At 36.5% G+C, this 14,299-nt stretch overlaps 2 protein-coding genes and 1 long non-coding RNA gene across 3 annotated transcripts; 1 reads left to right on the top strand and 2 right to left on the bottom strand.

Moving 5' to 3' along the window:
* The first annotated feature begins 1,417 nt into the window (after positions 1-1,417).
* On the top strand, positions 1,418-3,150 carry gmfg (glia maturation factor, gamma). Its single transcript, XM_053320951.1, has 7 exons — positions 1,418-1,520; positions 1,869-1,965; positions 2,131-2,180; positions 2,264-2,315; positions 2,423-2,503; positions 2,615-2,688; positions 2,983-3,150. The coding sequence occupies exons 1-7, from the start codon at positions 1,518-1,520 to the stop codon at positions 3,052-3,054; spliced, it is 429 nt and encodes a 142-aa protein (XP_053176926.1). The 5' UTR covers positions 1,418-1,517; the 3' UTR covers positions 3,055-3,150.
* Positions 3,151-3,316: 166 nt separating this feature from the next.
* paf1 (PAF1 homolog, Paf1/RNA polymerase II complex component) lies at positions 3,317-9,048 on the bottom strand. The gene is made up of 14 exons (XM_053320751.1): positions 8,823-9,048; positions 7,503-7,535; positions 7,283-7,375; positions 7,005-7,126; positions 6,839-6,905; positions 6,653-6,754; positions 6,449-6,554; positions 5,954-6,022; positions 5,677-5,780; positions 5,467-5,583; positions 5,236-5,364; positions 4,927-5,032; positions 4,365-4,443; positions 3,317-4,213 (listed from the first exon to the last, which is right to left on the bottom strand). The coding sequence occupies exons 1-14, from the start codon at positions 8,867-8,869 to the stop codon at positions 3,771-3,773; spliced, it is 1,617 nt and encodes a 538-aa protein (XP_053176726.1). The 5' UTR covers positions 8,870-9,048; the 3' UTR covers positions 3,317-3,770.
* Positions 9,049-10,286: 1,238 nt separating this feature from the next.
* LOC128360582 (uncharacterized) lies at positions 10,287-13,320 on the bottom strand. Its single transcript, XR_008321506.1, has 4 exons — positions 13,257-13,320; positions 12,029-12,165; positions 11,385-11,429; positions 10,287-11,295 (listed from the first exon to the last, which is right to left on the bottom strand). It is a non-coding gene; the product is annotated as an uncharacterized LOC128360582 (long non-coding RNA).
* Between the last annotated feature and the right edge of the window lie 979 nt (positions 13,321-14,299).

Raw genomic sequence — 14,299 nt, 5'->3', positions numbered from 1 at the left:
GGTAAGTGTACCTATTAATCCCACCAAAATCCAAGTTCAGGGGTTTTTCATGGATACTGATATCATTTATAAGGGAGATCATTTCTTATAAAGCAAGACTTATCTCTCATTTGAAAATGTATTCATTAGTTCATGTAGATTTTGGAATATAAAACAAAGATATTATGAAAAAAGTCAAAAGTCTGACATGGGTTTAAATTAGTACTGTGACACCATTTAAACCCATGTTCCAAATAAGCCAACGCCTTGATTTGTTACTCCTCAACTGACTGTATATTCATCTTAGGTTTCCAATTAACTGTTTACATTTACTGTTTATTACTACTAGTATAGAGTAAACGTTAAGGATGCAACTAATACTTATTTCTTATCATGGAATAGTTTGTTGATTATTTTTTCAAATATTCAATTAACTATTGGATAATGCCTGTCACATGCTCCCAAAGCCTAGACTGATGTCTTCATTGCTTTGTTTCTTCTTCTTAGGTATAACAGCTTAAATCCAAATATACTATCACATCTACAAGCAGCAAATCCTGACAGAAGCCAATAACAAATGTCTGGCTTTTGTATTTTATCTTAAATTAATTTTGCAGATGCTACCTAAAGCAACTTACTTTTTTTGCCTATATAAACACACCCTTCCTGTGTGGCTGAGGTTTCTGTGTCTTGCTATAGTAATAGTAATAGTAAAAAAAAAAAAAAAAAAAAAAAATGACTGTATTTATACAGCACCTTTCATACAGTTAATGAAGCTGGGTGCTTTACACCAAATTCTATACATAAAAGAAATTAACATAAATCATGTAAACAAATACATTTAGAGGAGGCAAACAAAATATTCAAATCAGAGTTGAACAATAGGAGTAACATTTTAAAGGTCTTGGTAAGATTCAATAAAAGCAAGCAATACTACATATGATGCATATGTAATCGAAATGGATTGAAACAATAATTTAACACTGTGGTGGGTACCTTTTTATGGACAGCTTTTGCTGTTGGTACTTAAGTATGTCTTTCCATAAATATTTCTATACCTTTACCTTTACTGTTGTGATATTGACACTTGTGTTTTAAGGATTTAAGCACCTTTTCTACATCTGCAAGTTTTCACAGAATTTGATGTCATTTGTTTTAAATTAACAGGAAGTGAAAGTAACCCTCTCCAACACTAGAAAAATTCTCACGATACAGTGATATTTGTACATTTTGTGAGATTAATTAATGTAATCTTCAAATTATAGTGTTATAGTGTTCAAGTGAAATACAATGTCTTCTGCCATGCAAATTTTCGTGTGGGTTTTTTTTTTCTTTATGCATTATATAAGGAGTAACAGATGGTGTCATCTTGCTTCTGTCAAAAGAGGAAGCATCACTAATGCTTGTTCTAACTGTGTGTCTGCCCTCCCTTTTTCATCTGAGGATCTTGACGGTTCAACAGTCGCTGTCAGTCGCAAACTGCTTCAGCAAGTCAGCGTCACCCTGAAGACAGGAAGGCGGAAACAGCTCCTTTGAGAATGGTAGGTGAAACTGATGCAATTGCATGAAATATTTTGCTTTTCTGTTGAAATTTACTGAATCAAATTTACTTCACGCATTGATACTTGATATGTGTGTGTGTGTATATGTATATATTTTTCTTTACCCTTACAATACAAGTCAGCCACCCATCTTACACTTTCAAACAGGAAACTACATTCTTGCATGTTGCAGCAAAAACATTTCCTGCCCTCAATATGTCAGACTAGTATCATGAATGTTTAATGCTTCCATGCGACGTGGATAGAGACCTCCGCATCTGAATAGAGTTGCACATTCTTTGTTTCTATTTTTGGGCTCTAGTAATATGTTTCTATTTCATATCGCAGTCAAGCTCTCTGGTTGTGTGTGAAGTGGATGAAAGTCTCAAAGCCAAACTGAAGAAGTTCAGATTTCGGAAGGAAACCAACAATGCCGCAATACTAAGTAAATATCACATGCTTGTGAATAAGATTTACTTGCAAATCTCAACTCTAACACATTTGTAACCTAAGTAATATAAACTCTAATGAATATATAATGATGAATATTCATGCATCAACACTGGTAAAAACAGAACCAAAAGCCTAAATAATCATTCTTTCTGCCCAGTGAAAATCGACATGGAGAAACAACTTGTTATCCTTGAGGAGGAATATGAGGCAAGTCTTTTTAAAGAAACCGTTAAGTTCAGATTGTTACATTATGTGTTGAAAGTCACTTAAGACTCGACCTTGTCTTTCAGGACATCTCACTGGATGAACTGAGGGAGGAACTCCCAGAGCGGCAGCCCAGATATCCTCACTGAATTTTAAATACATTTGCCAAGTGTTGTATTCAAATGGTAGCAGATTGCAATTAGTGTTTTGTCTTATGATTTGGGTTCCTTGACAACCATGCACATTCATTGTGTACAGCTACAAATATGTCCACGCTGATGCTAGGGTGTCCTACCCTCTGTGTTTCATATTCTCAAGTCCAATGGGTAAATAGTCTTGCTGTCATTGATAATCTTTTTCTTGGAATCACACTATTGTTTGCCAAGTAGAATAACTGTCAAATTAACATCTCCTCGTTTGTGGATTGAATTTGGCAGGATGTAAGCCAGAGCAACAGATGATGTATGCAGGCAGCAAGAATCAACTGGTCCAAGCTGCAGAGCTCACAAAGGTAATTATCTTAATTATGACCCATATTTCATAGTAAATCTCAATCACTGCGCCTAAGATGGTGAACATTGGAAAAATGATACCTGCATTATTCCTATGGCGGTAGACTCACATCTTTAGTTACTACCAGCATGTGTTTTACAGGTTATTCTTTTAATTTTTCTACTCCCTCTTTGTTAACAACTGGCTTGAGTGATGATTGTTATTTTAAATACTATGAACTTGTTTCAAATTTTATGAGGCTGTCATATTCGGATTTTGTATATGACTTGTTTTTGTTTTGCTTTACTCTGAGGTCTTTGAAACAAGAAACGCTGATGACTTGACTGAGGAATGGCTGAAGAAACAGCTGGCATTTTTTCGCTGAATGTGCATCTTCCAAATCTTCAAACTGTCCTTTTCTTTGTGAAAAGTATTAACTGTAATTGTTGTTTATTGCTAATAAATGTCTTGCTGTATGCAATCAAGTCTAAATATGTCAGTTTTGTACTGGAACCTTATTCAGTTTGGACAAGAATAATGAATCCTTCATGGTATTTTCAACATTTTATAGCAATGTTGTCAACTGTGCCTGAAACCAAAGTAATCACATTTTCTAAAAAATGATTCTAAAAAAAGGAGCACAGACACTGCCATGCTTTATGGACTGATTTAAATACAGTAGAAATTCAAATAAGGAAAAAAAACAAAAAAAACACTGATATTCTTACAAAAACATCACCTGCATTTTATTTTCAGTTTCAAAGCCATAACACAATAATGTGTGAAAATTATTTTTGTTTTACACAATCCTGTACTAAATATCTGACAGACAGAAAAAAAGGAATGGCATACAAACAGCTACTGGTGCATGAGCTAAATCTACAAATAATAAATTGTAATAAAGAGAGATGTCCTCAGTCCAAAGTAATGAGCATCTCACACACACATTTGATTTGATATTTGCAATCATCAAGAGACTACAGCTCCAGACCGGACTAGTATAAAGGGACAGCAACAGCATAGCGCTGCCATGTTTGGAACTGAAAGCACAGGTAAAATAGGAAATAGGTGGCCATCTCCATGCTGTCCAGACCACAGACCTTATTCACTGTCACTGGCATCACTGGAGTCTGAGCCTCTCTCACTTCCGCTTCCACTCTGCGCCCGTGCCTCTGAACGGTCGCTGCTGCGGTCGCTGTGTGCTGGAGAGGCACTGCCACTCCTGCTGCCTCCTCTGTTGCCTCCTTCATCCTCGCTCCCACTACCCTCATCCCCGCTGCTCCGGGCTGAGTTCTTGGGCTCGTTGTCGTCGTTGTCGTCGCTGTCGTCGTCACTACCGAAGATCTCTTCCTCATCTCGCATTTCCCTGGTCCTGTCCTCGCCACTCTCACTGCCACTCCCGCTTGCTTTCCTCCTTCTCTTCGCTGCTCTGTCCTCATCATCCTCATCTTCTTCTCCCCTTTGTTCCGGCTCTTCATCTTCCCGATCAGAGTCACTGCCAGAGTTCTCTGCATCACTGCCGCTACCTTTGTCTTTATCATCACCTGGAGAAAACAATTCAAGTATCACATAAAGAAATCAATGCAGATCATGAAAATTGTAGTAGACACTCCACTACTACAGTGCAGCAGGTAGCCAAACCAGTAGAAATATAATGATGAGAGTTGCTTTGGTAGAGAATAAAAGAAAACTGACCAGAGTCCTGCAAGTCTTTGTCCAAGTCTTCCTCTTCATCTTCTGGCTCATGGTTCTCCAGCTGAGCTTTACGTGCTTCCTGAGAATCACAATAAAGGAAATGTCATCAGTACTCTACTACTGTCCAGAGAATGACTAAGAATTTAAGCTTATAGCTCTCACTATTACAGATCATCAATTTTGATAGGTTGAGGCATTTTAGTAAAAAGCTGTTAAATACAGAGATACATGAAACATGGCACTTACTGTAAATGTTATCATATTTACAAACCCCAAAACCAGTGCTACTTTGGTTTGGGATTACAACTATTTAAATACTGCTAAATACTTGTATTTTAAGTAGAAATGTATTTTTAAAAATCAATAATACATCTTTTCTCTATGATTTAATGTACCCCTTAGGTTCACCAGGCACAAATCATAATTTAAATTATTCTATATCCCAACAAACTGCAGTTGAAAGTTCATATGCATCACTATAGGCTGAAAGACTTCAAGAAGTAGTAAATGAGTTAAGTGTAATGTCAAGACAACAAAAACAAAAGGGGAAGGTGACACTCACCTGGGCTTCAAGCTCCTTCTCGTTCATGTCTCTGTGCTTACACACCAGCACAGCGTTTGTGGTCGACTGTGCTCCAGCCTTAGCTCTCCTCTTGCTCAGTCGCACCCTGCAGATCACAATAAAAACCGTTAAGAGGACACAGCCAAACACTTCCCTCTGAAAGCTCCTTGTGAAGGGGTACTGAAACCTTCGACACTCTTTACACATATTTAATCCAAAAAACACTAGCTTCAAATATTTCCTTTGAAGTGTATGCCATCCTCTTTATAACAGGGTCCAACAACAAAAGAGTCTCTTGTAATGGGTTACCTTGTCTCCAGCTCGTTGTAGTAAACACCATCTCCATCTCTGAAGATAAAGAAGTAGTTCTCCTCATAACCCTTGCTGGCTTTGTTCTTCACATTCCAGTTGTATTCCCTTGCAATCTTATAATCATACCTGAAATACAGAAAATGAATCCATAGTTACTGTAAATTGCCACAACTTAAAACAGGATAAATGGTTATTAATCATAAAACTTGATGTGATATGTTTACTTACAGATCCTCTGCCATGTAATCCACGCCCTCGTCACAGTCTCTCTTGCGCTTGCGAATTGTTTCTTCATTGGGCAAGAAGTAGGCCACAAACTGATTTCCTTCCTCATCCATCATACCTCTGTATTGCAGTGTGACATTGAAAGTAAATTAGTGTTTATGCACAATATTGCTGTTGTTACACATATTTACATAACAGATCATTTGTATATACCTGATCATGGCCTGAGACATCATTTCCACTCCAGCTGGTCCTGATATGTCTTTAGGTGCAGGATCAGAGTCGAAGATGACTTGAGCACATGGGTTGATCCACATCTGGGGAAACAGCGTACACAAAAATTATTATCTTAACCCAGAGAGAGCCAGCAATTACTACGAACAACTTGGAGTAACTGAGGTTTAAACAGTTTATAGCATGAATTTAATCAACAGACTCTAAATGTCAGTAAATTAAGTGCTGTGTTATTTTGTATAAGTAGTGAGCTCACCTTGAAGTCTGGGAACACAGGAAGCACCTCCACAGGAGTAACTCTGGGTTTGCTGTAGTGCTGTGCAATCTGTAGAGAAATAAAAGAACATTCTCAGATATGTGCAATACACTATTGCCACTTAAGCCAATTTGGAAAGGCATCAGTGAAATACTAATTACATTTAATCAATGAGATATGTTAAGAGCAAAGCTCCCTTACAGATAATGTTACAAAAATAACTGACAGGTCAAGAAGAGCAGGGAAAGAAAACAAAGATGATGAGAACTGTGTGCCAAAAAAAGGAAGCATGAATGTTGCCATTTTTTGAGGGTGCCACAAAAGCAGTATGTAGACATTATGTAGTAAGAAAATATTTTTTTGCTTATTAGCAATATCACTTTTTTACACATAAACCACAACCCCTATACATGCAAATGTGCTTTTTCGTGATTAAGTGACTTGTAATATAAAAAAGGACAAGAATGTGGGCTGCATAGTAATATCTCCCCTCACCGATTTCTGTGCATCCTCAAATGTCTTCTCAATAGCAGAAATTTGGCTGTCTCTGTCCTTGTAGATTTCTTCCTCTGTAAACTGCTGTTTGACAGACACTCCAATCCTAAAAACACAAAACATTTAGGTTTAAGTTACACACAGAAAATCTTACACCTTTATACTATTAGATTATTTCAAGGTTAACGTATTTATATAACTTACTTGACTTCCACTTTCTCGTTGGAGACACCATATCTGTTGAACTCTGTAGAAATATATTCTGTCTTTCTCATCCATGGGACCACTTTAGCATGCTGCTGTGATCTTTAAGAGAAGAAGAAAAGGTTCTCAATAGAAAGTCTCCAAATGGATCTGTAGCAACATCAAACTGCATATTTTGTAGTTTACCTCTTAGAACTGGACGGAGCCTGGATGTCCTCTTCCAACAGTTTTTCATCAGCGGGATCCAACAGTACTGACAATTTAAAAAGATTGGTTTAGTCTCCACAGACCTTTTATAATCCAATAGTGTCACTAAAAAGATTTTAATGTGATATGATGGAGAATTACTTACTGTTGGGGTCTATGCGGTAGGTGTCTGGGTTGATGAGATCAATGGTGACACCAAGGTCGGGCTCAGTCAAGAGCTCATGCTTGTGCTGCTTCTCTAGAGAGGTGGCTTTATACTGTACAAACCTGCCACAACAGATAAACAGGCATCAAGCTGTGTCTGTGTTGTTGTTGATGTATGTGTGTTTTTATGGACCGAATTGGTCTGAAATAAAGATTTAATTGAATATATCTACTCAATGCACAATTAATAAGGAGAGACAACTGGGTGAGGGTCTTTACCTGTGCTGATCAAACGGATATGTGATGAATTTTGGGTCAAAGGGAATGTCAGGCAGGCTGTTGCAGTATTTCACCCGGCAAACCACTCCTGACCTGTCATGAGAAGACAAGTAGAGGACAAAAGTGGTCATTTTCCACGTAGCTCAGAACCACTTCAATTGAGGCACACATTAAATGATTGTACACAACAGCAAATATTTAATACGTTCAATCTACTCACCTCTCTGGGACTGTTCTGTGAGATGACTGCCGACTGAAAGAGAATATAATCATCTGTTATACATGTTGTTACACAGTGAGATCATTTCAAGGGAAAGGTAATGAACACTTTCCAACTGTGTTTTTCATCATTTGGAGCCGTTTGCTATGTACGAACAATACTTCGACACAACACAACCGATGGTCTCAAACACGTTAAGAAGGCAAGAAATCCACCAATTTACTTTTGACAAGGCACACCTGTTAATTTAAAACCACTCCAGCTGACTTCCTCATCAAGATAGTTAAGATATTATCAATAGTATTCAAAGCTGTCATCAAGGCAAACAGTGGCAACCATCTAAATCTAAAATATGACACACATGGTTTGTTTATCACATATTACACAATTCCATATGTGTTATTTATTCATTTGGATGTCTACAGTATTGTGCAATGTCGTCCAAACGTGAACATTTTTAAATCCAGGTTAAAAACATTTCTCTTTTCCTGTGCTTATGATTGAACTCTTTTAAAGCACTTTACATTGTAATCTCTCATTTGCACTGTATGTCCTTTTAATTATTTTAAAGCAAATCATTTTATGCTGCAAACCTATATTTTATGCGCTATTTTAGTCTAGTTTTTATTTTATTTTTCTCTGTTTCTACTTTTCTGTATTTTGTTTTATTTGTATTATTATTATTGGGTTGTTTTGTTTTTAATTGTATGTCTTAATGTTTCCAATTTTTAATGTTATTGGGTTTTTTGTTTGTTTGTTGTTTTTTTTTAAATTGTATGTTTTTATGTTATCTGTTTCCAATTCTTACTGCCACATGTTTGTTTTTATATAAAGCACATATACACACTATATAAATAAAGCAGCCTTGCCTTGCCTGAAGGTTTTAACGTTATACTGTGAGTATTAGTGATGGTGACACATGGATAATATGAATGCAATATTGCCATAATTATTATTTATAGCTATCAATAAAATACATTTTCTGTTCGGTGACTGTTAGCATTGTGTGGCTAACCTGAGCTAATTTTACCTTTACCAATAACACATCGTTAGCTATTTCTACTTAAACGCAAGAAAGTGAGTTAATAAACACTACATCACGGTAAGTTTAGCGCGTAGCGAGCAGGTTAGCATTGAGGTAACTTTACGTTTAGTTTGCTTGTTGTTGTTGTTGTTTTTGCTTAACATTATGCACAACTAACAAATGAATCTCCATATAACAACAATAATAATAATAATAATAAATTCTCATCGTTGCTGTTACTTTAACTCGATAACAACCAGCTAACTAACTCGAGGAAGCTTCTTTTTCTTTTTTACCTGTGGCCGTCTTCTCGTTGAGATTGTGTCTGAATCGTTGGAGCCATGTTGTTCACAAACTGCTCACAACAGAAAGCAAACTTCTTGGTTCTTTACAAATAAACAACACTAATAAGTCCTGTGTGTATATCTCAGGCCAAAATAAAGCCTCATGCAGCTGTTAAATGTGACCTGCCATCACAAAGTGTACTGAACTGTTACTGCTTTATTTTGTCCCGGTAAGACAGGATGGTGACCCGGAGATACAAACCTGAAGAGCTCCACATTTTACTATAGCGACCCCTACTGCTGTGGCATGTGAGGACTTAAAGGACAAGTTCACACATTTAACAACAACAGCCCCCCGTCCCCCCATAAAATAATTGATGTTACTTTTTGTTTTTACTTCTTTTTTGTGTGGTTATTTCCGGCACTGTCCATTTCCCTCTAATTGAAAATATTCCCCACACACTAATTGATACAACCTAACCACATTGCATTGTGACCTGCTAACCAATAATCACTTACCCAACCAATCAAAAATACATAAAAAAAAAAAAAGTCAATCATGAGACTCAATTTTCTTGGAAATCTTTTTTTTTTAAACTTATTTATTCTGATTGGATAACACTGCTGTCCGGTGGAAAGCCAGCCTATTAAATCCATACTTCATTTTGATATTTAAGGTTTCTGATGGCAACCATAATTGTCAACATCCAAGAGAAAAGGTCAAGGTTTATGTAGTTTTGCTGTTGAGCCCCGACAATAAAAAGCACCCTTTATAATCAAGGGCACCTGGGCACTAGATTGCCCATATGGTAGCTCCGTCCATTGTGTTGGCATAGGGATATGAACACATATCAGCTGTAAAGTCATGTCAGTATATATTGCCTTGTGTTTGTTCTTGGACCACATAGTATTGTGCTTTGCTATATACACAATATAATATTAAAAGGCAGGTTTTTAAATGTTTTTAAAACAATACTCAGGTGCCCATATGAATATTGGAAATTGTTGTTGTTGCCATAATAATTCCTTCTGTTCATACTGTACATTTACAATGTACAGCAAATCCACAAGTCTCCCTCTGTGCAAAAGTGCATTTAAAAGTGTATCAGCCTATCCAAGTTAGTCAAATCAATATCTTTCATTGTTAGTCTTTTTAGTTTTAAAATCCCTCTTTTTCTAACTATACTTCCACCGCAGCTGAACAAGGAAACGTTGTACGAGGAAACACAGACGGGGAGTTTTACGCTAAAAAGAATGTCAACATAGTCAACATGTCGACTCGATATGACTAACTCAGACTGCTGGAGCCTCATATAAGCATCAGATTGATTTGAAGGTGATCTTTTGATAGCCAGTATAAGATAAGATATATTTCATTGTACAAACAGGAGGAATGATTACAGCAAGTGTTGAGTTAAGACAGACTTAAAAAATGATGACTCTTTCCTTTAATACTCAATAAAGGCATGGCTTGAAAATACCTGAATTTATTCAGTACATTCATACAAAGCAACATTGCCTCAGATACAAAGTGAAAGCAAAATTTGACATTGATCTTGTTTAAAAGTAAATCACTTAAAAGACAGAAAGCAAAGAGGATGACAACCATTTCTGGACATATCATTAATCTCAAAGGCTTGAAAATAAAATGTATTTATTGAATTTACTGGGTAGAACAGATGTTTTGAGAGAGTAGTCCTATCATGGAGTACATTCTCTTCAATTTTACTTTCGTATTTTAGACGCAAAATAAAACTGTTACTGCATGTTGATCCTCTTTAGAGTTGATCTACTGTGTTTGATGGTTATTTTTTGAAAAGTCTTGTAAACCTGTAGACCACATCGTAAATCCATGATTATCTATCCAGGGTCCAAACTTCCACCACATCCAACATTCAAATGTTCTCCTGTTAAAGATTGTGACGTCAAACATTCACCAACATATCTGATCATTGTTCATAATATTCATGTGCCTAGCTGATAACAGACTTACTGAAATCTGACATTTTAAAACACAAATACAGCTGCAGATAGCATTGACGTTACTTGCATAGAAGAGCAATATGATCATAACACCATCTCAGTGCAAGTCTCAACACAACAAATAAAAGTGAAATGCACTGAAATCAGCCATTGCATCCCAAAGCACCTGCTGCTTCACTCATTTAGCTTCCCCCAAAATGTGAAAGTGAAAATAAAAATGCAACAGTGGGTGTTATACACTTAATTCATCGAGGACCTCCTTCTGTGTTCATGCTGCAACTCTCCACCACTTATTACTAAAAGTGGACTTACTATATTTACCTATGTTAAAAAGGACTGTGCACATCAGTGTGCGAGCCAGTCAGTGCAAAGGAAACACAGCTACTGCTTTCCATCTCGAGTCACATAACTGCAACAGTCGTCTATTCAGAGTCCTTTCAGCTGAGTTCTTGATCTTCTTCTGTCTCAGGTCTGCGTCTCTCTCTGTATAGGAGTATCAACTCTGTGGAGACAGATAAGACATTATACCTTCCATACAGAAAGCTCATATTACAAAACAAATGGAACAAACTCGATTTGTCAAGTACTTACCTGCTCAACATGTATATCATCTGTCCAGTATCATCTGTAAATACCCTGTAAAATCAAAAGAAAGAACATGTACTCACTAACCCATGAACTATACACACACAGGCACACACAGATACCATTATGGACATTGCCCATTAGCTCTTAAGTGTTTTTCCATCCATCAACTCAGGACAGAGTTAAGGATCCTAAGGTCTAAGTTTAGGTTTTATCAAGAAAATCAACTTGTCTTAAACTTTACTGCATTTCATTCTACCCTCTCTTCTCTCCCATTACTTCACTGACAAGATTGGTGCTTTATTATTTATTAATTTGGTCCATAAAATGTCAGAAAAGAGTGAAAATATACACATTCATATTTCCATAAAGTGAGCATATTTAAAGGTCTTGCTTTGTCTGAGCAAATATCTAAAAATGTACAGTAAAATAGATATTTAGTTTAACATCATAGATGTTGATAGAAACTAAATCTGCATCAGTAACAACAAAAGTAATTTTTAGATAATATTTGCTAGTTTCAACAAACCAATTCACTGACTAATTGTTTCACCTCTAGATGTCTGTGGAGGGAACAAAGTTATATATCTGATGGGAAAACCACAGTCACTGCAGGGATGGTATGAAAACCAAAAGATCACATGTCTTACCCGTCTCCCCAGTGGTAAAATGCCCGGTCTTGGTAGAACATGGAGAGAAACAGCCACACACTTATCGTCTCGACCCAGAAAATGACAAAAAGGAACCATAGTGATGAGAGCAGGACTTCACACAACATCCTGGAGATCTGTGAGCAGAACAACAGATAGAAGAATATGTGGCAACTGCTGGAATATACTGAGTCTATTTAAAATATTTACCTCTCCTGTGACTTTCTTGTTTTTTTCCTTTACTTTGAATTAACATTCATGGGTCAGACAATATGAATTTATCTTCTGTTAAAGATTTTGCAATACCGTTTATACAGACTTTGCATCATTTACATTACCATTGTGATAACTGTGTGTATTAAACCATTTTGGAAAATGTTGAAAATCATGTTTCATGTTGTGACTTCATATCATGACCAAAATGTTACTGTTTATGTTAGTAAGCTGGCAGTGTGGGGGGACTTTCTACTTTGCATTATTTCCTTCACTCAACTTTTTATACATGCATAAACAATAAAAATGAAATACTGTAAATAATATACATTTTAATATACATATAGTTATTATACTGTATTTGGTTTATGCTAGTCTATCCCATGTTACAAAGATATACATTTACATTTGTGTCATAATAAAGTTCATTTACTCAAGTGCTGTACTGAAGTACACATTTCAGGCACTTGTGCTTATCTTGAGTATTTCCATTGTGTACTGCTTTGTACATGTTAGACGGAAATGTTGTCATTTTTACTCCACTACATTTGATTGCCACTCATAATTACTTTTCAGATTTCTTTTTGTAAATGTGTGAAAGTGAAAAAGTTGTGTGAAAGGTGCTATTATATAAAATAAGTTGTGCACCTTTACAATCATTTACCTTTCATGTTGTAGTGTTGTCATAGTGATAATAACGGGGACTAGCCCGCTAGCTTGGCGGCTAACGCTACAATATAAAGTATTGGTGCTAAACTGCTAATGCTAGCCCCTAGTTCGTTCACCCTGTTCAGCTAATCATGAAATGTTTAATTTGACATTGAAGGTTAACTTTAGCGTGATTCAGGTATCACCAATGCAAACATTAGCAGTTCAGTTACACAAGTCAATCAAGCTGGAGCTACTTTAATTGACGTTAATGCGACGTTAACTACATTGTGTCACAATTCCATTCTGCACTATTTTATAAGCTGTTAAATTGATATAGATTCGTGCTGTAAAACTGTGTGCTTACTCAAATGAAAGACTGTTGAGATGGCATTCCTTCTGCAAGAAACACTGACTTTTGTTTACAATGCTCGTCACGTATCGTCACGTTGCGTCTATTTCCGGTGTCGTGCAAAAGAGAGAGCGTGCGTCATCCACCACGCCAACACCCACACTGACTGTCCTAATGTAGGGCTCAAATAAATGACCAAGTGGTTATAATATGTCCGACCTATAATATTTGATTGAAAATGATTCATTTGCATACATCAAGGCTTAGAAACCATAACACAGTGATTCACAAACTAGGTTTTTGAGGGACTTGCCGGGAGTCCACTGATAAATGGGCAATATTTGAATTTCACTATTATGTCATTAAGTAAAAGTTATCTTGGGAAGAGAGAGTGTGAAAGAATGAATATTCTGTTTATAGATTTCACTCTTCACTCTCCGCCCACCTACTACATTGTAGACCACGGGTTCTCAAAGTAGGGTCCGACTGAGCAAAAAGGGGAATGACTTAATTAATAAAATGAAAGAAGCTCTGCTTATTTTGGTCATGGGTTTAATATATTTTCTGTAATAAAACATCTCAAAACAAAAATCTAACCAGATGTGGATCCTGAGACACAACTTTATCAAATGGGGATCTGTCGTCTAATTTGTGTCAGTTTAGAGCTCCTTGACATGAAACATTTTGAGAATCACTGCCATAACAAATATATATTAGCATACAAGGCACATTAGATCAGAAAGGTCATTTAGATCCCCTACAGACATGTACTAAAACATTTAAAAGAATACTTGAATATGAATTGAATAATTGAGTGAGGGGTGTGTTCAAGTGAGCTCTGATAAACCTCTCAACAGGTACTGTGACAGTAAAAAGAAATATGTCACAGAAATAGCCCCTTGAACACTTGCACACTGCAAGTGTGGCTATTAGGATGGACCCACAGAGAGAGAGAGAGAGAAAGAGAGAGAGAGAGAGCGAGAGAGAGAGAGAGAGAGAGAGAGAGAGAGAGAGAGAGAGAGAGATTGTATTTGCCCTTTAGATCTATTAACACTGGT

This window comes from Scomber japonicus, chromosome 6 (assembly GCF_027409825.1).
Source record: "Scomber japonicus isolate fScoJap1 chromosome 6, fScoJap1.pri, whole genome shotgun sequence".
NCBI lineage: Eukaryota > Metazoa > Chordata > Actinopteri > Scombriformes > Scombridae > Scomber > Scomber japonicus.
This window is presented reverse-complemented; position numbering and strand designations above follow the sequence as displayed.

Excerpts from the sequence above, each read along its gene's own strand:
- gmfg (XM_053320951.1), top strand. Across the intron at positions 2,181-2,263 it reads TCCTTGAGGAGGAATATGAG|GACATCTCACTGGATGAACT; the intron begins GCAAGTCTTTTT and ends CTTGTCTTTCAG. Across the intron at positions 2,689-2,982 it reads AAGCTGCAGAGCTCACAAAG|GTCTTTGAAACAAGAAACGC; the intron begins GTAATTATCTTA and ends CTTTACTCTGAG.
- paf1 (XM_053320751.1), bottom strand. The coding sequence starts at position 8,869 with ATGGCTCCAACGATTCAGACACAATCTCAACGAGAAGACGGCCACAG. Across the intron at positions 7,376-7,502 it reads CACAGAACAGTCCCAGAGAG|GTCAGGAGTGGTTTGCCGGG; the intron begins GTGAGTAGATTG and ends TTCTCATGACAG. Across the intron at positions 5,365-5,466 it reads GATTACATGGCAGAGGATCT|GTATGATTATAAGATTGCAA; the intron begins GTAAGTAAACAT and ends TCTGTATTTCAG.